General features: G+C 38.6%; 1 protein-coding gene across 7 annotated transcripts in view; it reads left to right on the top strand.

The window, feature by feature from the left end:
* TBC1D32 (TBC1 domain family member 32) overlaps positions 1–24,930 on the top strand; it is a 207,353-nt gene that overhangs the window by 122,584 nt on the left and 59,839 nt on the right. For all 7 annotated transcript variants that reach the window (XR_005054532.2, XM_036993532.2, XM_036993536.2 and 4 more), the window contains 3 exons: positions 17,969–18,091; positions 19,126–19,234; positions 20,407–20,500. Coding sequence is in view for 6 of the 7 variants with exons in the window: in XM_036993532.2 (XP_036849427.2) it covers positions 17,969–18,091; positions 19,126–19,234; positions 20,407–20,500 (326 nt within the window). In the remaining variant the exon portion in view is untranslated. The remainder of the gene's footprint in view (positions 1–17,968; positions 18,092–19,125; positions 19,235–20,406; positions 20,501–24,930) is intronic.

The raw sequence follows: 24,930 nt of genomic DNA, 5'->3' as shown, positions 1-24,930 counted from the left end.
TCTTTTTCAGGAGGACTGGTTAGGTCTGTTTCCTTGTCAGGTGTTGTCTCTGTGATCTTTGTCTGCCTGTAGTTTTGCCTTTTCATGGTGATAGAGAGTTTGCAGAGCTGGTACAAGTGACCGCTGGAAGAGCTTCCCTTCTTGTTGGTTTGTGGCCTTCCTCTCCTGGGAGAATAGCGACCTCTAGTGGCTTGTGCTGGGCAGCTGTGCGCAGACAAGGCTTCTGCTTCCTGCCCGGTTGCTATGGGGTTTATCTCTGCTTTTGCTTTGCGCTTGGCCTGGCTGGGGCTGCTCCTCCAAAATGGTGGAGCCCCGTTGTAGGGGGAGCTGCCGGGAGGCTATTCATCCCCGTAAGGGGCCTCTGTGCTCCCTGCTGCCCAGGGGGTTAGAGTGCCCAGAGATCCCCAGGTTCCCTGCCTCTGGTGTAAGTGACCTGTCCTGCCCCTTTAAGACTTCAAAAGGCACTCTCCAAACCAAAATAACAACAGCAACAATGAGAGAGGGAACAGAAAGAAAAAAAAAAAAAAAGGAAAAAACACGCGATTTTTTTTTTTGTCCTCAGGTGCCGGTCCCAGGCACCCGCTCACTGGTCCTGTTGCCCTGTCTCCCTAGTACCAGGGTCCCTGTCCCTTCAAGGCTTCCAAAAAGCACCCGCCCACTGGTCCCGCAGGGAAAAAACGCTCGATATTCTTTGTCCTCAGGCACTGGTCCCAGGCACCCGCTCACCAGTCCCGCCACCCTGCCTCCCTAGCACTGGGGTCCCTGTCCCTTTATGGCTTCCAAAAAGCACTCACCAAAAAGAGAAAAAAGGGAAAAACGTGCGATTTCCTCCGTCCTCAGGTGCCGGTCTCAGGCACCCGCCCACCAGTCCCACAGGGAAAAACGTGGGATATTCTTTGTCCTCAGATGCCGGTCCCAGGCACCCGCTCACCAGTCCCGCCGCCCTGCCTCCCTAGCATCGGGGTCCCTGTCCCTTTAAGGCTTCCAAAAAGCGCTCGCCAAAAAGAAGAAAAAGGGGGAAAAACGCTCGATTTACTGCGTCCTCAAGCGCCGGTCTCAGGCACCTGCCCGCCGGTCCCGCAGGGAAAAACGCGGGATATTCTTTGTCCTCAGGAGCCGGTCCCAGGCACCTGCCCACCTGTCCCGCCACCCTGCCTCCCTAGCAACGGGGTCCCTGTCCCTTTAAGGCTTCCAAAAAGCACTCGCCAAAAAAAAACCGCTCAGGTTTCTTTCCACCCGCCGGGAGCCGGGGGGAGGGGCGCTCAAATCCCGCTGGGCCAGGGCTTGTATCTTACCCCCTTCACAAGGCGCTGGGTTCTTGCAGGTGTGGATGTGGTCTGGATGTTGTCCTGTGTCCTGTGGTCTCTATTTTAGGAAGATTTTTCTTTGTTATATTTTCATAGCTCTATGTGTTTTTGGGAGGAGATTTCCACTGCTCTACTCACGCCGCCATCCTGGCTCCGCCTCTATTCTCATGTTTTTTATATATATATATATATGTCACATAGATGTATTCATATTCATATATTGTATATGATATATATAAATTCTCATATATATTTATATATGTATTATATATAAATTATATAATATATATAGTATACATATATAGTCTCATAAATATATTCTCATATTAATATATATAAGTATATAAATATATCATACATAGGTATATATATATGAATACATAATATAACATTTTGTATGTCTCATATAAATATATTATCATATATGTAATTTTTCCCCCTTGAAACTAGTTCTATTCTTCCTATCAACCAAAAGGCAACATCATACCTTTATTTGCTTAGTTGTAAACCTTGAAATTTGTATTATTTTCCTATTGGTGTGTAACAAATTACCACAAACTTTGTAGCTTCAAACAACACACATTTATTATCTGTTTCCATATAGGTATAGTTTAGTTGGGTCCTCTGTTCATAGTCTCAAAAGGCTGCAATCAAAGTGTCAGCTGGGGCTCTGGTCTTATTTAAAAGTCAACTAAGGAAGGATATGTTTCCAAACTACACAGATTGTTGGTGAAATTTAGTTCCTTATGATTTTAGGACTTAATGATTTTAGGACTTGAGGGTCTTATTTTCTTGCCGTCTAGAAGCTAGAGGCACCAGCCCTTCAGTTGAAGGCTGCCCTCAGTCCCTAGAAGGCATCTGTAGGTTCCTCGCCACATGGTTTTCCCCAGCATGGCTGCTTGCTTCTCTAAAGCCAGCAAATGAGAGACATTCCAGCAAGAAGGGCACAGAATCTTATGTAATACAATCATGTAATCACAACCGTCCTGTCACCTTTAACAACTCTTGATTAAAGGCAAGTCACTTGTCCTGCCTGCACTCAAGAGAATCACACAAGACATGAGCACCTGGAAAGAGGGGATCACAGGGCCTCCCTAAGACTTTATCTACCATACAGCCAGTCTTTCAGTTAACAGATTCTCTACTGACAGTACCATTTTAAGCCACTATCTCACCTAAATTATTACTATGGTTTTGTAAAAACTGATATGTCAGCTTCTGTCCCTGGCTAATTCCAGCCTATTCTGTATGTAGCAGCTGGAGTAATACCATTGAAATACAAATCAGATCATCTCAATCCTATGCACATGTTTTCTCATATCAGGATGATATCATACTCCAATGGTTTCTCAGTCAAAAAAAATGGAGTTATCACAAGCTTACAGAGTCCTATGTGATCTGGACCCTAAATATTACATTGACCCCATCTCCTAATAATTCTTCCTTGCCTATTCCACTTCAGCTATATTGGTTCCCTCACTGTTGTTCAAAGATGCCTGACTAAGCTCGCATCTTAGGTCCTTTGCTCAAGCTGTAATGCTCTCTTTCACATACTTTTCCCCCAGAGAGACCCATGGCTTGCTCCATTTCTTTTAGGCCTTTTCTGAACTGTCACCTTCTTGGTGAGTTCTTTCCTAACCACTTTGTTTAAAATTGCCTACAATGATCTATCTCCACTACCCCCTTGTTAGAACTTCTTATTAATTTTCCTGCTTTAATTGTATCCATGCTGTTTTGGGGGTTTTCTTGTACTTTTTATTTTATTCTTTGTTCTCTTCCTCTGGTATTTTTCATTCCATAGGACTGAGATTTTTGTGTATGTATGTTCAGTGATATGTCCTCAGCACCTTAGGGAGTAGTAGGCACTTAGTAGGTATTAAACCAATATTTCCTCAAATTAAGTAAATTGAATTTTATGATGGGGGATTCCAAATAAATAGTTTATCATCATTTAATAATGAAAATTATTATCTCTTTTCAGATAGCATGACTTTTCTTTTTTTCTCATCTTTTTTGCATTGGCTTAAATTTACAGAACAATACTAAATAATGGCAATTTTGCTTTCCTCATGACCTTAATGGAAATGCTTTTCCTGTGTATGCTTTTAGCTTGTGCACTGAGATAAATTTGCTTTTTAAATTAAATTGAAGAAGTAACATTCCTTTAATTTGCTTAGAATTTTTTTTAGTACAGGCAGTAGAGGATGGATGTTGAATCTTAAGTAGCTTTTAAGCATTTGGTCAGATGATTATATGGTTCTTTTCTATTACATATTGATGTTGTGAATTACATCAGGAGATGTTTTAATAAATAAACTATCCTTCTCTTCCTGGAATAAACTACTTGGTCACAGTATGCTAATCTTTTAATTTGCTGTGGGATCAGATTTGCTAAGCTTTACATTATTCCCAGTACTTGTAAGATCTTACAAGTCTTATATCATTTGTTAAAGTTTCTATTTACTCATTGTCTAATGAGAATTTGGTCCAGACATGTATTTTCTTTTTAAATTTTTTATTAAGGTATTATTAATATACACTCTTATGAAGGTTTCACATGAAAAAACAATGTGGTTACTACATTTACCCATATTATCAAGTCCCTACCCATACATACCCCATTGCAGTCACTGTCCTTCAGTATAGTAAGATGCCACAGATTCACTATTTGAATTCTCTGTGCTACACTCTTTTCCCTGTGACCCCTCACACCATATGTACTAAATATAATACCCCTCAATCCCCTTATCCCTTCCTCCCCACAACCCTCACCTTTAGTAACCGCTAGTCTCTTCTTGGAGTCTGTGAGTCTGGTCCTATTTTGTTCCTTCAGTTTTTCACTGTTGTTATACTCTGAAGATGAGGGAAATCATTTGGCACTTGTCTTTCTGTGCCTGGCTTATTTCACTGAGCATAATATCCTCCAGCTCCATCCATGTTGTTGCAAATGGTAGTATTTGTTTGTTTCTTATGGTAAATAGTATTCCATGGTGTATATGTGCGACATCTTCTTTATCCATTCATCTACTGATGGGCACTTTGGTTCTTCCATATGTTGGCTATTATAAATAGTGCTGCAATAACATAGGGGTGCATATGTCTTTTTAAATCTGAGAAGGTGTGTTCTTTGGGTAAGTTCCAAGGACTGGGATTCCTGGGTCAAAGTGTATTTCTATTTTTCATTTTTTGAGGAACCTCCATGTTGCTTTCCACAATGACTGAACTAGCTTACATTTCCACCAGCATTGTAGGAGGGTTCCCCTTTCTCCGCATCCTCACTAGCATTTGTTGTTCTTAGGCTTTTCAGTGCTGGCCATCCTTTCTAATGTGAAGTGATATCTCATTGTGGTTTTAATTTGCATTTCCATGATGATTAGTGATGTGGAGCATCTTTTCATGTGTCTGTTGGCCTTCTGAATTTCTTCTTTGGAGAAGTGTCTGTTCATATCCTTTGCCCATTTTTTAATTGGGTTATTTGCTTTTTGGGTGTTGAGACATGTGAGTTCTTTATATATTTTGGATATTAATCCCTTGTCGGATATCTCGTTTCCAAATATATTTACCCATACTGTAGGATGCCTTTTTATTCTGTTGATGATGTCCTTTGGCGTGCAGAAGCTTTTCAGTTTGATGTCCCATATGTTCATTTTTGCTTTTGTTTCCCTTGCTCAAGGAGATGCATTCAGGAAGAAGTTGCTCATGTTTGTATTCAGGAGATTTTTGCCTATGTTATCTTCTAAGAGTTTTATGGCTTCATTACTTACATTCAGGTCTTTGATCCATTTTGAGTTTACTCTTGTATATGGGGTTAGACAGTAGTTCAGTTTCTCTTGCATGTAGCTGTCCAGTTTTGCCAACACCAGCTGTTGAAGAGGCTGTCGTTTCCCTATTGTATGTACATGGCTTCTTTATCCTATATTAATTGAACATATATGGTTAGGTTTATATCTGGGCTCTCTAGTCTGTTCCATTGGTCTATTGTTCTGTTCTTGTGCCAGTACCAAATTGTCTTGATTACTGTGGCTTTGTAGTAGAGCTTGAAGTTTGGGACTGTAATCCCCCCAGCTCCAGGCATGTATTTGATTTCAGAGTTGCTCCATTTTACCTCAGACTATCTCTTTGTCCATCTAGATCCTAGAGACCCCTTCTTTCATATCACAAACTAGAGGGCATTGAGGGTCAGTTTCAATACCAGTTCACTGATGTAGTTGTCTGAAGAAAGATCATTAGGTTCTCCCTAAACTTTCATAACTTACAGCCTTATTACTTAATTGGTGACAACTTGACTCTTACCTTTTTTCCTAACAAAACCTCTGGAGTCATCTTTGACATCTTTCTTTTTTTTTTTTTTAGCTTAGCTTATTTATTCAGTGATCACACCTTTGGTCTCACAGGTCCAGTGAGGGGCCGGGCCGGGCAGGGCACACAGTGAGTGACACAGTGTGTGCACCATTTTCACTGGTGTATGCCTCTTCTTTTTTTTTTTTGATAGGGCATCTCTCATATTTATTGATCAAATGGTTGTTAACAACAATAAAATTCTGCATAGGGGACTCACTGCACAGTCATTAATCAACCCCAAGCCTATATCTCTACAGTCTCCAATCTTCTGAAGCATAACAAACAAGTTCTTACGTGGTGAACAAGGTCTTACATAGTGAATAAGTTCTTACATGGTCAACAGTGCAAGGGCAGTCATATCACAGAAACTTTCGGTTTTGATCACGCATCATGAACTATAAACAATCAAGTCAGAAATGATTCTTTGTTTGATTTTTATATGTGATTTATATGTGAATCCCACATTTCTCCTTATAATCATTATTATTTTTTTTAATAAAATGCTGAAGTGGCAGGTAGATGCAAGATAAAGGTAGAAAACATAGTTTAGTGCTGTAAGAGGGCAAATGTGGATGATCAGGTGTGTGCCTATAGACTAAGTATTAATCCAAGCTAGACAAGGGCAACAAAACATCCACAGATGCAGAAGATTTCTCTCAAAACAGGGAGGGTGAGGTTCTAAGCCTCCCCTCTGTTGGACCCCAATTTCTCTCCTGATGGCCCCCCTGCGACTGTGCCTGTCTTAGGTTGTTCCTCCCTTGAGGAATCTTACCCGTCTCTGGCTAACGAGTCATCTTCCGGGGCCATACAGTGAGATGTAAAGTTGGTAAGTGAGAGAGAAGCAATATTGTTTGAAAAGGTTAGCTTTTTACTTTTTTGCAGATTTATGTGCTGTGGCTTCTATGCCTAGCATTTGTCTTGAGGTATCTTTACCACTTGGAAGAATTACGATACTTGTAATTTTCGATATGAAGCACTAATTCTACTAAAGGCTTGTAATTAGGAAGGAAGTAGAAAAGCTATAGAAGTAGAAGACAGAAGAAAACATGGGAAAATTGATTATTTTGACATATCTTCTTGTAGAGTAACGTAAGCATGTGTAGGTTATAAACTACTAATTAAATTGCATGCATACATTAACATAATAGGAATACAGCTACATAACAAAAGCAGACCTACAATTACCAGCCATCTCCAGTGAAACCAAGAAAACCAGTTAGGTACCCTAGGCATTTGTGAAAACTTATCAATGATATGATGCATATTGTCTAACTGAATTTGGATGGTTTGAGAAAAATCAGACAAATTAAAACAACACATTCCTGGGACCTGTTCACATCCCATGTGTTCTTTTAACAGTAGATAGTCTATAGTCACATGATTTTGGAGCACTGCAACTTGCACTTCTCCTAATTCTTGGTTGAGTTCTGACAGTATAGATCCAGTCAAATTTGTTGTTTTGCTGTATGCACAGGCCAGCTTAGATATCTCCTTCATTCCAACGTCAAGTCCAGGAATGGGTGGGATGACTGCAGCTACAACTGCAACAGCGCCAGGATCTTTGTTGAAGTTTTTTGATAATCATCTTCTGGAATGACTCTTCCAGAGGATGTTGATGTTGGAAGTTCTTCTTCATATTGTACCTTAATTCGTTTTCTTTGTAGCCAAATTAGGCTTTGATCCTCTGTATAATCAGAAACAAACCCTTTACCCACACTTTGATATGACCTTTATACCATTGTGAAGAACCTATTGGAGATCACCACACAGGAACTGCTTTTTTTTTTTTTTAAGAGAAAGGGGTATTATCAGAAAAATGTACTTCCATAGCTGATCATCTGACACCCTTTTAAAGATCAAAATTAAGGATATGTAAAGCATGCATTAATCGTTGATTTACAATTAGTTTTATCCTATCAGGGAGTAATCCCCCTTTTCTTTCTATTTTTTTTGTTATCACTAATCTACAATTACATGAACAATATTACGTTTACTAGGCTCTCCCCTATACGACGTCCCCCCCACAAACCCCATTAAAGTTACTGTCCATCAGCATAGCAAATTGTTGTAGAATCACTACTTGTCTTCTCTGTGTTGCCCAGCCCTCCCCGTTCTCCCACCCCCCACATTATGCATGCTAATCATAATACCCCCTTTCTTCTCCCCCCCCATCACTCCCTAACGACCCATCCTCTCCAGTCCCTTTCTCTTTGATATCTGTTAGTCCATTCGTGGGTTCTGTGATTCCGCTGCTGTTTTATTCCTTCAGTTTTTCCTTTGTTATTATACTCCACAGATGAGTGAAATCATTTGGTATTTCTCTTTCTCCACTTGGCTTATTTCACTGAGCATAATACCCTCTAGCTCCATCCATGTTGTTGCAAATGGTAGGATTTGTTTTCTTCTTATGACTGAGCAATATTCCATTGTGTATATGTACCACATCTTCTTTATCCATTCATCTACTGATGGATACTTAGGTTGCTTCCAATTCTTGGCTATTGTAAATAGTGCTGTGATAAACATAGGGGTGCATCTGTCTTTTTCAAACTGGAGTGCTGCATTCTTAGGGTAAATTCCTAGGAGTGGAATTCCTGGGTCAAATAGTAAGTCTATTTCGATCATTTTGAGGAACCTCCATACTGCTTTCCACAATGGTTGAACTAATTTACATTCCCACCAGCAGAGTAGGAGGGTTCCCCTTTCTCCACAACCTCACCAACATTTGTTGTTGTTTGTGTTTTGGATGGTAGCCATCCTTACTGGTGTGAGGTGATACCTCATTGTGGTTTTAATTTGCATTTCTCTGATAATTAGCAATGTGGAGCATCTTTTCATGTGTCTGTTGGCCATCTGAATTTCTTTTTTGGGGAACTTTCTGTTCCTCTGCTCATTTTTTAATTGGATTATTAGTTTTTTGTTTGTTGAGGTGGGTGAGCTCTTTATATATTTTGGACGTCAAGCCTTTATCGAATCTGTCATTTACAAATATATTCTCCCATAATATAGGGTACCTTTTTGCTCTATTGATGGTGTCTTTTGCTGTACAGAAGCTTTTCAGCTTAATATACTCCACTTGTTCATTTTTGCTGTTGTTTTCCTTGCCCGGGGAGATATGTTCAAGAAGAGGTCACTCATGTTTATGTCTAAGAGATTTTTGCCTATGTTTTTTTCCAAGAGTTTAATGGTTTCATGACTTACATTCAGGTCTTTGATCCATTTCGAATTTACTTTTGTGTATGGGGTTAGACAGTGGTCCAGTTTCATTCTCTTACATGTAGCTGTCCAGTTTTGCCAGCACCATCTGTTGAAGAGACTGTCATTTTGCCATTGTATGTCCATGGCTCCTTTATCAAATATTAATTGACCATATATGTTTGGGTTAATGTCTGGAGTCTCTAATCTGTTCCACTGGTCTGTGGCTCTCTTCTTGTTCCAGTACCAAATTGTCTTGATTACTATGGCTTTATAGTAGAGCTTGAAGTTGGGGAGTGAGATCCCCCCCACTTTATTCTTCCTTCTCAGGATTGCTTTGGCTATTCGGGGTCTTTGGTGTTTCCATATGAATTTTTGAACTATTTGTTCCAGTTCGTTGAAGAATGTTGCCGGTAATTTGATAAGGATTGCATCAAATATGTATATTACTTTGGGCAGAATGGCCATTTTGGCAATATTAATTCTTCCTAGCCAACAGCATGGGATGAGTTTCCATTTGTTAGTGTCCCCTTTAATTTCTCTTAAGAGTGTCTTATAGTTTTCAGGGTATAGGTCTTTCACTTCTTTGGTTAGGTTTATTCCTAGGTATTTTATTCTTTTTGATGCAATTGTGAATGGAGTATTTTTCCTCATTTCTCTTTCTATTGGTTCAGTGTTAGTGTATAGGAAAGCCCCAGATTTCTGTGTGTTGATTTTGTATCCTGCAACTTTGCTGTATTCCAATATCAGTTCTAGTAGTTTTGGAGTGGAGTCTTTAGTGTTTTTTATGTATAGTATCATGTCATCTGCAAATAGTGACAGTTTAACTTCTTTACCAATCTGGATTCCTTGTATTTCTTTGTTTTGTCTAATTGCCGTGCCTAGGACCTCCAGTACTATGTTAAATAACAGTGGGGAGAGTGGGCATCTCTGTCTAGTTCCTGATCTCAGAGGAAAAGCTTTCAGCTTCTCGCTGTTCAATATAATGTTGGCTGTGGGTTTATCATATATGGCCTTTATTATGTTGAGGTACTTGCCCTCTATTCCCATTTTGCTGAAAGTTTTTATTATGAATGGATGTTGAACTTTGTCAAATGCTTTTTCAGCATCTATGGAGCTGATCATGTGGTTTTTGTCTTTCTTTTTGTTGATGTGGTGGATGATGTTGAGGGATTTTTGAATGTTGTACCATCCTTGCATCCCTGGGATGAATCCCACTTGGTCATGGTGTATGATCCTTTTGATATATTTTTGAATTCCATTTGCTAATATTTTATTGAGTATGTTAGCTTGTAGATTCATCAGGGATATTGGTCTGTAATTTTCTTTTTTGGTGGGGTCTTTGCCTGGTTTTGGTATTAGGGTGATGTTGGCTTCATAGAATGAGTTTGGGAGTATTCCCTCCTCTTTTTTTGGAAAACTTTAAGGAGAATGGGTATTTTGTCTTCTCTGTATGTCTGGTAAAATTCCGAGGTAAATACGTCTGGCCCGCGGGTTTTGTTCTTGGGTAGTTTTTTGATTACCTTTTCAATTTCTTTGCTCCTAATTGGTTTGTTTAACTTTTGTGTTTCTTCCTTGTCCAGTCTTGGAACGTTGTATATTTCTAGGAAGTTGTCCATTTCTTCTAGGTTTTCCAGCTTGCTAGCATATAGGTTTTCATAGTAGTCTTTAATAATTGTTTCTATTTCTATGGAGCTTGTCGTGATTTTTCCATTCTCATTTCTGATTCTGTTGATGTGTGTTGGTTCTCTTTTTCTCTTAATATGTTTGGCTGGAGGCTTTTCTATTTCTTTTATTTTCTCAAAGAACCAGCTCTTGGTTTCACTGACTTTTTCTATTTTTTTTATTCTTCTCAATTTTATCTATTTCTTCTCTGATCTTTATTATGTCCCACATTCTGCTAACTTTAGTCCTCATTTGTTCTTCTCTTCCAGTTTGTATAATTGTGATGTTAGACTATTCATTTGGGATTGTTCTTCCTTCTTTACATGTGCCTGGATTGCTATATACTTTCCTCTTAAGACTGCTTTTGCTGCATCCCCCAGAAGTTGGGGCTTTGTATTGTTGTCATTTGTTTCCATACTTTGCTCAATCTCCATTTTAATTTTGTCATTGATCCATTGACTTTAGAAGCGTGTTGTTAAGTCTCCATGTGTTTGTGAGCGTTTCTGCTTTGTGCAATTTATTTCTTATTTTATACCTTTGTGGTCTGAAAAGTTGGTTGGTAGAATTTCAGTATTTTGGAATTTACTGAGGCTCTTTTTGTGAGCTAGTATTTGGTCTATTCTGGAGAATGTTCCATGTGCACTTGAGAGTAATGTCTATCCTGTTTTTTTTTGGATGTAGAGTTCTATAGATGTCTATTAGGTCCGTCTGTTCTACTGTGTTGTTCAGTGCCTCCGTGTAATTACTTATTTTCTGCCCGGTAGATCTATCCTTTGGGGTGAGTGGTGTGTTGAAGTCTCCTAAAATGAATACATTGGATTCTATTTCCCCCTTTAGTTTTGTTAGTATTTGTTTCACATATGCTGGTGCTCCTGTGTTGGGTGCATATATATTTAGAATGGTTATATCCTCTTGTTGAACTGAGCCCTTTTTCATTATGTAATGTCCTTCTTTATCTCTTGTTACTTTCTTTGTTTTGAAGTCTATTTTGTCTGATACTAGTACTGCAACCCCTGCTTTCTTCTCTCTGTTGTTTGCCTGAAATATGTTTTTCCATCACTTGACTTTTAGTCTGTGCATGTCTTTGGGTTTGACGTGAGTTTCTCGTTAGCAGAATATAGATGAGTCTTGCTTTTTTATCCATTCTGTTACTCTGTGTCTTTTGATCGGTGCATTCAGTCCATTTACATTTAGGGTGACTATTGAAAGATATGTACTTATTGTCATTGCAGGCTTTAAATTCGTGGTTACCAAAGGTTCAAGGTCAAGGTTAGCCTCTTTAGTATCTTACTGCCTAACTTAGGTCACTTATTGAGCTGTTATATACACTGTCTGGAGATTCTTTTCTTCTCTCCCTTCTTATTCCTCCTCCTCCATTCTTTATATGTTGGTTGTTTTATTCTGTGCTCTTTCATGTTTTCTTTAACTGCTTTTAGTAGGTAGTTGATTTTATTTTTTGCCTTTAGTTAGTATTTTGTTAGTCTGCTTTCTTTGATGTGATTTTATTTTCTCTGGTGACACGTATTTAGCTTAGGAGTGCTTCCATCTAGAGCAATTCCTTTAATATATCCTGTAGAGGTGGTTTGTGGGAGGCAAATTTCCTCAACTTTTATTGTCTTGGAATTGTTTAATCCCTCCTTCATATTTAAATGATAATCGTACTGGATACAGTATTCTTGGTTTAAGGCCCTTCTGTTTCATTGCATTAAATATATCATGCCATTCTCTTCTGGCCTGTAGGGTTTCTGTTGAGACGTCTGATGATAGCTTGATGGGTTTTCCTTTTTAGGTGACCTTTTTCTCTCTAGCTGCCTTTAAAATTCTTTCCTTGTCCTTGATCTTTATCATTTTAATTATTATGTGTCTTGGTGTTGTCCTCCTTGGGTCCTTTTTGTTGGGAGTTCTCTGTATTTCCGTGGTTTGTTCAATTATTTCCTCCTCCAGTTTGGGAAGTTTTCAGCAATTATTTCTTCAAAGACACTTTCTATCCCTTTTTCTCTCTCTTCTTCTTCTGGTACCCCTATAATACAGATATTGTTCCTTTTGGGTTGGTCACACAGTTCTCTTAATATTGTTTCATTCCTGGAGATCCTTTTATCTCTCTCTGTGTCAGCTTCTATGCGTTCCTGTTCTCTGGTTTCTATTCCATCAATGGCCTCTTGCATCTTATCCATTCCACTTATCAATCCTTCCAGAGTTTGTTTCACTTGTGTAATCTCCTTCCTGGCATCTGTAATCTCCCTCTGGACTTCATCCCTTAGCTCTTGTATATTTCTCTGCATCTCCGTCAGCATGTTTATGGTTTTTATTTTGAATTCTTTTTCAGGAAGACTGGTTAGGTCTGTCTCCTTCTCTCGTGTTGACTCTGTGATCTTGGTCTGCCTGTAATTTTTGCCTTTTCATGGTGATAGAGATAGTTTGCAGAGCTGGCAGGAGGTGATGGCTGGAAGAACTTCCCTTCTTGTTGGTTTGTGGCCTTCCTCTCCTAGGAGTCCAGCGACCTCTAGTGGCTTGTGCTGGGCAGCTGCGTGCAGAAAGGGCTTCTGATTCTTGCTGGGATGCTATGGAGTTTATCTCTGCTGTCGCTGTGGGTGTGGCTTGCCTCTGGCCACTGCTCTTATATGGTGGAGCCGTGTTGGAGGGGAATGTCCAGGAGGCTATTTATATCTGTGAGGAGCCTCCATGCTCCCTGCTGCCCAGAGGTTAGAGTACCCAGAGATCCCCAGATTCCTTGCTGCTGGATTAAGTGTCCCATGACACTTCCATCCGGCTGTGTGGTCGCTGTCCCTTTAAGACTTCCAAAAAGCACTCGCTTTTCTTTGTCCCAGGTGCAGTGTCTGCAGGGACCTGTTCGCAGGTCTTACTGTCCTTTTTCCCTAGTTTCCTGCACGTCACGCATACACTGTGTCTGCGCTCTGGTGCAGATGCCTGGGGCTGGGTATTTAGCAGTCCTGGGCTCCCTCTCCCTCCCTGCTCTGACTCCTCTTCTCCCGCCAGGAGCTGGGGTGTGGGGCGCTCGGGTCCCACTGGGCCGGGGCTTGTATCTTACCCCCTTTGTGAGGTGCTGAGTTCTCACAGGTGTGGATGTTGTTTTGGCTGTTGTCCTGTGTCTTCTGGTCTCTCTTTTAGGAAGAGTTTTCTTTGTTTTATTTTCAAAAATATATGTGGTTTTGGGAGGAGATTTCTGCTGCTCTACTCACACCACCATCTTGGCTCCACCTCTCTGACATCTTTCTTTTGCTCCCTTTAGTCCATCAGGAAATTCTGTTTTGACATAGGAGTCTTAAGTCTGGATTTTCTTCTTTATTCATGTGTCATAACTATACTTTTCTAATTATTACAATTTTATAACATGTCTTAATATCTGATACTATTAAATCTCCTCCCAGTATTCTGCTAGTATTGAAAGTTGCTTTGGATATGTCTGAGAAAAGCTTCATCTACACCCCTACCTCACCTCCCACTATGCTGTGTGTGCATACACACACACACACATGCACACAATGTCTTTTAGTAACTTAGTGGCTTGATCTTTTTCCCGAGATACCCTAATGATTCTTTCTTTCTCTTTAAGTCTAATAGCTTTACTGGGCTCTATCTCTATGTTGATTCTTTTGGTTCAGTTTACCCTGGGACAATATTGTACACTTACCATACATAGATTCATTTCTTGACTAATATCTTAAAGGCGTATCCGGTTAAGTTATTTCTGTTTTCTCTTAATGAAATGTTAACCTGAACACTTTATACTTCCACACTCTCATTATATATTTGCCACACTCTCATTCTATCCCCTATACCATTTATTGTGTTTCAACAGTGTCTGCTTTTTTTTTTCTGTTTCCATTTGTTTACTTTTTTTACAGTTTTATTTTTCTACTTCTTTCTTTAGCTTGGAAAGATCTTAGAAGATCCCTTATCTGCTTGTTTTGCTATTTTTTCCCTTACTTGTACAGCTCTGCTGTGTACAAAGAGCTTATTGGAGACCACTGCTTTACTAAATGTTTTTAGTGAGATATAATTGGTATTATGTAAGTTGTACAATGTGTTAATTTGATACATTTATATAACTTTTTAAATTCATGGCAAACTATTTGGCTATAGTTTTGAAGTGCTTTAGAGCCACTCTGTGTGTATTTGTATTGCAATCTATTTATCCTATTATTTTTTCCATTTTTCCTGGATCATCTTTATATGCATCTGTGATATTTCTTTTTGGAGAGATGTGAGTTTTCTCCATCATCAGTTACTTGAAGGAGGCTCATGTGGAAGAGAAGTTAGGGTCATATTCCTGGTTACCTGGAATTTACCTAAAGGCCCAAGTTCTGTGTGTGTGTGTTCTTGTCCCCTCTTTGTGCTGTTCCCAATGACCTTACTGTAGATATAGTCCATTTTGTTTATTAATTGTGTGTGTAATCAATAATTAATAATTGATTTGTCTGTGACTCCCTGGTTCAGCTTGCTCCTTCTAATCCTGAGAACTACAGTGGGACCAAGGATCCTCCAGCTGGCTGTCCTTTGTATTCCATTTCCACTATTGGAAACAGAGTAGCTTTTTCATCTGAGTATACCCCTCATTTTTTGAAAAATTAGTTTTTTTAACTTAGGAATTTTTTTTGAAAAATTTAATTTGCTGTTTTTCAGCAAACATGGCTCCAACATCCTTTTTCAATTTATTTCCCTCTGCTAACAGCATTTGTCCTATTTTGACTATCCTGTTTCCTTCAACTCATTGTGGTGTTAACAATTTTTGTGTATGCTAATTTCCTCCCTCATCAATCCTTGGGGTTATTTCTAGGATGAGAAAGAGAAAACTAATTTTAACTACCCTCTTCAAACTAGAAGTTTAAGTATTTTATTTTTATTCCATTGCATTTGATCTAGCAAAAATGTTTTTACTTTTATAAACTGAGTAAACATTTATCTAAACTGATGATAGATTTTCCCTTATTTTATATGCATTTTATTATTTTGGGAAGGTTGGGTAGTAATGTCAGATTGCCATTTTTAACTCTCAAAGGCACCTGCCAAGTATTTTTTCTCTGTATATGAATGCTATTAAATGGTAAAACAGGCAATTGCCCTAAAATTCAAACGCTAAGATGTACGGTGAAAACTATGCTCCCTTCTCGTTTTCTATTTCCTCCCCACTACAGAGCTAACAACTGTCTCTTTTTTTTTGTCTCAGGGAGTCATGTAAAAATGAATATGTATTTATTTTTATATTCAAATTTTTTCCATCTATACTCAAATGCTGCCATTATACACAATGTTTTTTGCCTCTCCTTTTTCAGTTAATATCCACCTGGGATAGAGTTCTTTATCAAAACATAAAACTGTTCTGCTCCAGTATCTGCCTAGTACATCACTATAAAAATGTACTGCAAACTAAAACTTAAACTTCTTTCTGTGGGTGAACACTTAAAAATTTTTTTTCTTATATCACCCTGCAATGAGAATCTTTGTCATAGACCATTGTGCCCATGTTTAAGTATATTTCTGAGATATATCAGTTAAGTATATAATTAGAAGTTTGGTTAGTTTCTCCTAGTTTCTTCAAATGCTACTTTTCAGAGAATCTAACCTGTTATAGCCATCTTCAAATTATAGTCCCCTTCAAATTATCTTTTTTATATACTTTAGAAAAACTTTTTTTTATATTAAGGTATACACAATAAAATGCACAAATCTTAGTGTACGGCTTGGTGAATATTGAAATATGTGCACACTCATGTAACCATTACCTAGATCAAGGTATCCAACATTCTCACTTCTTTTTTTTTCTCCTTCATCTGTTTCACCCATCTCCCTACCCCACTTCCCTTTGGGGTAACCACCAGTCTGTTCTCTGTGTTTCTGAGTCTATTTCAACTTTGATTGTTTCATTATCTAGATTCCACATATACATGAGGTCATACAGTATTTGTCTTTCTCTGTATGACTTATTTCATTTAGCATAATACCCTCTCGGCCCATCCATGTTGTAAATGGCATTTTATTCTCTTTTAAGGCTAGTAATAGTCCATTGTATACATGTATCACATCTTTTTTGTTCATGCATCAATGGACATTTAGGTTGTTTTCTTATTTTGGCTATTGTAAATAATGCTGCAATGAGTACATGTATCTTTTCAAATTAGCAACTTTGTATTCTTCCAATAAATTCACAGAAGTGTAACTGCTAGTTCATATGGTACTTCTATTTCTAATTTTCTGAGAAGCCTCCATACTGCTTTCCATAGTGGCTGCACCAATTTGCAATCCCACCAGCAGTGTATGGGGTTTCCCTCTCCTCCACATCCTCACCAACTCTTACTTCTTGTCATCTTGAGATTAGCCATTTTGACTGGTATATGTATACTTTTTTATTAAACATATATAAAAAATAGTAGAACGAGCATGAGCAATAGTATAATGAACCTTCCATGTACCCATCATTTATCTTTATCAATTGTCATATTTTCCAATTTTGTTTCATCTCTCTCCCCTTCCCATATATATTTTTTCCTTAAGTACTTATTCCAGTTATAATACTATTTTACCCATGTACAATGCTGCATACATCTCTAACCAACAAAGACCTATTAAAAAAAAGCAAAGCATTGCTACTATGCCACTGTTGCATCTAACAATTAATGCTATTTCCCTGATATTCCCTAGTACCTATCCCAGACATGTTCTTTTAGTTTTTGCTTCAATCATAATCAAAACAAATTTGCTAGGTGTTTTTCTTTTAATTTATAACAGTTCCTTTTTCCCCCTTTCTATACCATATTTTTTTAATATGAAGAAATAATTTGTATAATGGTGTGTAGGATTCTCCCAATTCTGGGTTTGGTTGACTTTCCTCCTCTTTTAACATTTCTCTGATGTGTGCATTTTCTATAAACTGATGATGAGACATCTAGGACTGGTTAATTTCAGGTTCAGTGTTCTTGGCAGGAGTATTTTATAAATGGTGCAGTGTATGTGCTTCCTGTTGCATCGAGTAGGAGTGGCAGACTTACCTCTAGTGGTGCTGAGAGTAGCATGCGTATGTGTTCTCGGCTTTATCTGATTGACATTTCACCTATAGAACATTTCCTGTATTGACAGCAAAATGATTATCATTCCTTTTGTAATTAATCGCTGAATAAAAAGTGGAGGCAATTTGCAATCTTTATGGATTTGCTAATGTTCTCTAATTTTTTAAATAGCAGTTAAGAAGAAAATTTACCGTTTTTAGATTTGGATAAATTTTTTAAAAATCTTAATTACAAATTACCCATTGCATTTAAATATTTCAGTAAGAAAAACTCTTGAAATCTATTGCTATTCAAAATGATTAATATATCTGAAATAACTATGTGACCTTGTTATAAAATTTGTATTTTGATGTGCAGGTATTACTTTGACACCATAAAGTTTTTACACTTTGAGTATAAAGCTTATAAAATCTACTTTTATTGTTCTTTGTGTAGGTTATTAAGTGTGGCATGCTGTGATCTAAACACTCTTCTCCTATTAGAAGCTCAGTATCAAGTATCTGAAAGGTTACTAAATGCTCAAGAAGGAAATATCTTAGAGACCTCTGAGAGCCACAGGTAAAAAAAAAGACACAATAAGTTTTTATTACAGATGCTCTGTTAAGACAGTTGTCTGTCTGGCTTATTTAATGTTTCTCCACTATCCAAATTCAGTGATTTAAATAACAAACTGAAATACAATTAAGCATAAATGCCAGTTAGAAAAATTTTGATATTCTTGTAGGAAGGAGGCTTGCCGAGTACTGCTCTCTCAGTTTTTGTTTAATTAGGTGTCTGTGTTTCTCTTTGTTTTTAGGTAAGCGCTAACTTTTTTAATGGTTCCATGATGATGTTATCACCTTTTAATTCAGGTTGCATGTATAAGATGACCCATTAAACAAAACATTTGATTTTGTGTCCCTTGTAGAGGCACTCTTTAATCCACTTTCTTAGTTCTGTTAGTAGTTCATAGTCTTAAATTTTGATTATTACAAAATAAGGTTATGATAATCTTTTGATAATTTTTTTCAATTAATATATCACACTTGCTATTACCTGAATATACATTCAATAACTGGTGTTACTTCATCTTTGTAATTTTTAAAAAAGGATACCTCTGTCCTAGCTAGGTCTTGGACAGTTTGGAAGGCCAGGTAAATTACTGGATACTCTGGGTTTGCTGAAGAAAGAGTATTAACAGCTGCAGAGAGTGTGGAGGCTACTCAGAAGCAATGCTTAGATTCCAAGTTTAAGGCACTGGGTCTAGACCTTAAGGGAACCTTGACTAAAGAAAGTGATCAAGTCATTGTGGAAATAATGCATTGCTTAATCCCATTTCTTAAATGAAGTAACATTTGCCAAGGAAATATTCTTAATCTCACTCATCTCATATCAGTTATATCACAATCAATATTTTGCTCTCTGGCAAAGAAAGCTATAAAATAAAAAGTGAAGTTAGCCCTTATTTAAGTAGTACATTGATGACAATCTGTTGTCCAGACTTTTCTAAAGAAATTTTTCTGCCTTTTATCTTTATATTCCACTGACTTTGATTTTTAAATTAAATTATATTCAATTAAAGTGATAACAAAATTGTATATTTATTTTTTCAGGAATTTTATAATTGATGGCCTATCAGTAGAGAGAAATCATGTTCTTGTCAGAATAAATCTTATTGGTGGGCCAGTGGAACGAATTTTGCCTCCAAGGATGCTAGAGAAGGTGAGTGAAGTAAAAAGGTGGGGAATGTTTTCCTGACACTTTGAAGCAAATTATCCAACTCAGGTGACACCAAACAATGGCCAAATGCCGACATCACAGAATTGAGCTTTTGTTTCTTGAAAAGTTCAGGATGAAAGTAAACACTTTCAAATGAAAACAATATTCTTCACGGCAAGGGGTCATGAATGCTAGTTTATGTTGCTAAGTAGGTTATTGTTTTAATAAAATGTCATTTTTCTTGTATCTTTGAATTTTTTACTTTCAGTATCTTTCATGATACCTTATTTTTATTAGATGACTATATTCTTTTTTTATTTAATTGGCAATGGTACGCACCTCTCCTACCAATATTCATGCAGTCTGGTTTTCTCTTGAAGGTTTTTTTTTTAATTGTTAAGTACACTTTTGCTTAAAGTCTGGGAAAGATTAGATAGAAATGATTAATAGTAGGAGAAACAGTTTTGTGAGCAATGTAGGAAATGCAGGTTTCTTTTGAAGACTATAATTTTCCTTTCATAAAGAAAATTACTAATGCCTTCACGATCAGTCCTAGCTGCTAGTGCAGGTCACCATATATTTGTCTTCAGGGCTTGTTTGGTGTTGTTTCCATTACATTTCACTTTAGTTATTATCTGTTAGAGTATCAAATTCTAATATCAAATCATTTTTCTTAGGCTACAACTCTAGAATTTATGAAACAAAAGTCAATGTAATGATATTTCATAAATGAGAAAGAAAAATACCATATGATTTCACTTATTTGTAGAATCTAAAAACAAAACAAAACAAAAAATGAACAAAACAGCAGTAGACTCATAGACACTGAGAAGTGACTGATGGGGTGGGTGGGTAGAGTGAGTGAGGGGGATAAAGAAGCACAAAATCTCAATCATAATACAGGTTGGTCAAAGGATCATGTGCAGCATGAAGAATATAGTCAATAGTTCTGTAACATCTTTCTATGTTGACAGAAAGTAACTGTACTAGTTGGGATGAGGGTTTAATAATGTATGTAACTGTTGAATCACTGTGTTGTATACTTGAAACCAATGTAATATTGTGTATCAACTATACTTCAATAAAAAAATTAAAATAATGATATTTAATAAAGCCTAAAAGTCAATATTACTTTAAACTACTTCCTAAAGTCATATGTCTTGCTGCTTTTTTAGGGTGATGATCCATATCCTTGGCCAATGTTTTCATCATATCCTTTACCAAACTGCTATCAGCCAGAGGTTACAACAAATGGTGATCTAAAACAAGGTAAAATATGTACCATCATATGCCATGTTAATTTAGTGCTTTCATTATAATTTGAAAAAGGTGAAGTATTATGAAGAGAGCTTAATACTGTTTTTCATTAAGCTTATATATATGGATACATTTATGCCTATTTCTTCATAAGTTTTCATTTTTTATTTTTCTTACTAAATACATGATGCTGAAAAACTTTTATCAGAAGCTTTCTTAAAAGAATTAATGATTTTTGATGAATTAATTTTAGATACATAGAAATTTATTCTTCAACAGAATACTTTTTTAGTATCTGCATGAAGTCCTATGTGCTCAAGAATTGAAATATAAATATAATATAAATTACATAAATATAAAAATTCAGATATCCATCTTAGAGATATTCATAAACTTTTAGAGAAAGCATTCAAATAATTACATAATTGGATGGGAGTACAGTGTGATAGGAGCTAAATAGACAAATGTATAGCCTGCTTGGACAGCACATAAGCAGAATACCCTTCCAAGCAATGTGAGGTTTGAAGTAAAACTATTTATTTAGAATAAAGAAATATGTATTTTTTGTATAATAGAAAAGCATTTTTTGACAGGGGAAATAGCAGAGAGGTTAGAAGTAGCAAATTGTATTCAGAGAACTGTGAGTAGTTCCAGGATGTCTGAGATTTGGAATGTGAGGGCAACAATGACCGGAGTAAGACTGGACAGGTAAGCCAAGTTCAGCCATAAGGCCAGTGTAGCTCAAATTCAGGTATTTGGACATCATCGTAAGAGTGGTGAAAATTCAGTTATTAGACTAGAGAATTCTAAGATGGAATATGAAGATACATGATCAAACTATTCATTAATCTTAGAAGTTAAATCATGTCAACAAGATCACCTTTATAATACCATCAAACTGGCATTGGAAAGAACATAGATTCATTTCACATAGGTTAGATTTTACAGACTGATTGTTGAAAAATAAATTTTCCTTCTGTTGAAAAATAAATAAATAGCTTCCTATGCTATGTACCTTCCCTACATTTATTTGCTTTAAAATAATTAATAAAAGCCACCAATTGATGCCTATTTTTTTTTTGTTTCTATCTAGTCTTTGAGATACGTTTTACATCTCACAATGGCACAGAAATAAAATTCTATTTTTCTCTATCTTATTAAAGGTTATGAAGAGCATAAGGGAACTTTTAAAGTTTCTAATATTTGTCTTGTCTTTATAATGCACTTTAAAATTTTTTCCTCTGTTTTCGTCTTGTGTGACCTAATCTACTGCTTTCAGAGAAATGAGAGTGATACTTGTAAGATAAATTCTAACCGAAATAAGCAGGTGACGAGAGGCAACAAAGGGCCAGGCAGTTTATTTGAGCGCAATTCCTGGGCAAAGTTCACCAGTCTGCAGGGATGCAGGCTGGAGAAGTCGCGCCAAGGAGGGGAGGCAGGGAGTTTTTAAGAGGACAGGGAAGGGAGGGGAAGTGGGCCGCGCTAGGGGTATGTGGGGAATTTTTATTGGCTCAGGGTCGGGTGATGGACAGCCAGAGGTCTCCTTCCAGATGGAAGGGGTCTGCATCCAGGGTTTGTCTGCACGTCACGGGACTGGAATCCAGGAAGAGCTGTCCGTTCCTTCCTTATATGGCACAGAGCTACTTGGTGCTGTCTTTGTTCTGTTTGCACTGTCCTCGCTTTCCTCCCTCCTTTGCCTCCAGCCTTACATTCCAACCTTTTGGTCATAATGGGCGACAACTCCATCTGGCTACTTCCAGCTGACAAGGGGCTTCATGGGGGGTGGTTTTAAGGCTGGTTGATGGCCAGAGGAGGCTCAGTTGGGAGGGGCAAATACTTGTGCAGCAACAGTTGATGGACCTTTATGTGTGATATTTCCGCCACGTGCTGTTGAAGGAACCTGAAAATACATGGGCCAATTAAGAGTAAACCACAAACCATTATTAAGGGGCCCAGTAGAGGCATTAGCCAGGCCATTATGGGGGACTGAAACCACCCATAAGGGCTGCCTTCAGGTACTCGTGTTTTGTGAAGGTCTTTTTGTAGTTTGTGTAATTTTTTAATGCTTTTTCTATGGTCCCAGATTCATTGATAGTGTAACAGCATTCTTCTTGCAGGATAATACAGGTTCCACCTTTTTCTGCAGTAAGCAGATCTAAAACCCACCTATTTTGAAAGGTGACTTGGACAAGGGAAGTAAGCTGCCGCTGGAGGGAAATAAGAGAGGTTGAGGTTTCTCCCAGGGTCAGACTCACTGTATCATCTAATGCTGCCAGTTGACTTGCGAGACCTTGAGAGCTGATGAGGCTATGGCCTGACGTTCCTGCTCCTGTGGTGGCCGCGGCTACTGTGGTGACCAGACTTACTCCTACTAGTACAGGTAGGAAGACAGCCCTTTTTTGCCTAGCTTTCAGATACATAGACCATCTGTCTAGTGCCCGTTTTACTTCAGGTTTGCTGTATAATGTTAATTGGGGAACTAGCATCACTGAAAAGCAGGGTCCTACTGTGGTGCTGCTGCTAACTGGGGAAATATGTTGTTGCACCAGAAAAACCCACCCCCTTGAAGAGAAATTAGAGTGTCTATGGTCACCCATCATCAGCATTGGCTTGTCATTGACAATCTCGAGATGGTGGAATGCTGGGCCAAGTAGCAGGTCAGCGGGGATGATGATTCTTCATGCCATTTTCTGGGGGCCCCGGACCTATGTCGAGCTCTGGGCTTAAGGTTTGTCTTCCACATCGGTGTCTCACTCAAAAGGAGACCGCAGTCCTTTTCAGAGGAGATTACTGGTTGAGCCTGGAAGAAACTAACGGGAACTGCCACCACCGGGGGGCGTTGGAGGGAGGCACAGAAGAAACAATGAGACACATTGCTGAAGATATGTGGAGCATTAAGAAACTGCACTGTTTCTCCAATAACTCCAGCCCAGGAAAGTGGTGCTCCTGCTGGTTGTAGGGAGCGGGGTGGGGTCCAACTGAATCTTTTGTTTTAGTACCTGCTCTGTCTGTAGAATATTACTTGATACCTGTTACCTGGGTGTTTAGAACCTCCGTGAGAGTAGGAATCACAGTGGTCCATTTCCTATTGATGTATATTGTGTCCCATGGCTGGGCTTGGTAACTACCGTATAGCTTGCCCTGTACTTCTTTCTCCCAGCATTGATCCCATGGGTCACTAATGGTAATGTATAGCCTATCCTGTATTCTGGCGAACATGTTGTCAGAGACTCCTCTTGTTGTATCCCCTACTGCATGAATTCTACATGTGTCTAGTTCAGGATGACATCCCCATACATGTTGGACTGGAAAGTACATGTATGAGAGGTTTGGTCACACAGAAAGCACAGCGTTGGGTTTGAGAAAGTGTTTAAGATGTCTGTGTGTACTGGTATTTGAACCAGTGTGTGACAATCTGCATGTGGGCAAATTTGGGTGCCTACTTCTCAGGCTTCGGTTCCATGAGGAACAGCTAGTTGGAGCTTAAACTTCCATGCAGAATAACTTGGCCTGGAGACCACCGAGCTATTCATCTGGCTGGTTGCACTTGACACGACTAACCCACAGCTTAAGAGGGCCCACCTCACAAGACATCCAATCATCATGTCTGGGTGCCCGTTTGAGCCTAGAAAGGTGATACCAGGAGGAATACCCGTGTAGTTTGACTGCTGAGGGTGTAGTGAGGATTACTGTATAATGCCCTGTCCAGTGGGGTTGGAGGGATTTTGACTGGAGTTCTCTTAGAAGTACCTCATCCCCTGGCTGAAGGATTGCTGCGTCTCCTGGATTGTTGGATGACGTAGGTTGGGGTAGGAGCTGGTCTGTGTGTTCCCTGAGAAGATGTCTCAACAGTGAAAAGTAAGGAAGGTAGGAGGCCAAAGGAGGAGAGGTAGCGGGCAGGCTTGTGTTTAGTAAGAAGGGCCTGCCATACATCAGCTCAAATGCGTTTAGTCCAGCCGGTCCCCGGGTGGCAGCACGCAGCCGAGCAAGAGCGATGGGGAGAAGATCGGGACACGAGAGCTTTACCTCTAGAGACAGCTCAGTTAGTTGGTCCTTTAGGAGACAGTTAGCCCTTTCAACCTTACCCGATGATTGGGGGTGATAGGGTATATGGAGGTTCCAGGTGATGTTGAGAGCCTCGGCTGTTAGTGAGTGACACGGGAGATGAAGGCAGGTCTGTTATCGGATTGGAGTGAAGTGGGGAGCCTAAAACAAGGAATGATGTGTTCCACCAGAGCCTGCGCCACCACTGATGCAGTCTCTCGGTAGGTGGGGAAAACCTCAATCCACCCTGAAAAGGTATCAGTCAGAATTAGTAAATACTGGAGCTTTTTATGCCTAGGCATGTGAGTGAAATTGACCTGCCAGTCCTGTCCGGGGATCATTCCCCTCATCTGGTGGAGGGCCATCTGGGTCTTCAGAGCACCTTGAGATGAGACGTG

This window comes from Manis javanica, chromosome 13 (assembly GCF_040802235.1).
Source record: "Manis javanica isolate MJ-LG chromosome 13, MJ_LKY, whole genome shotgun sequence".
NCBI classification, from domain to species: domain Eukaryota; kingdom Metazoa; phylum Chordata; class Mammalia; order Pholidota; family Manidae; genus Manis; species Manis javanica.
Note: the sequence above shows the minus strand (reverse complement) of the source record. Positions and strands in the feature narration are given on the sequence as shown.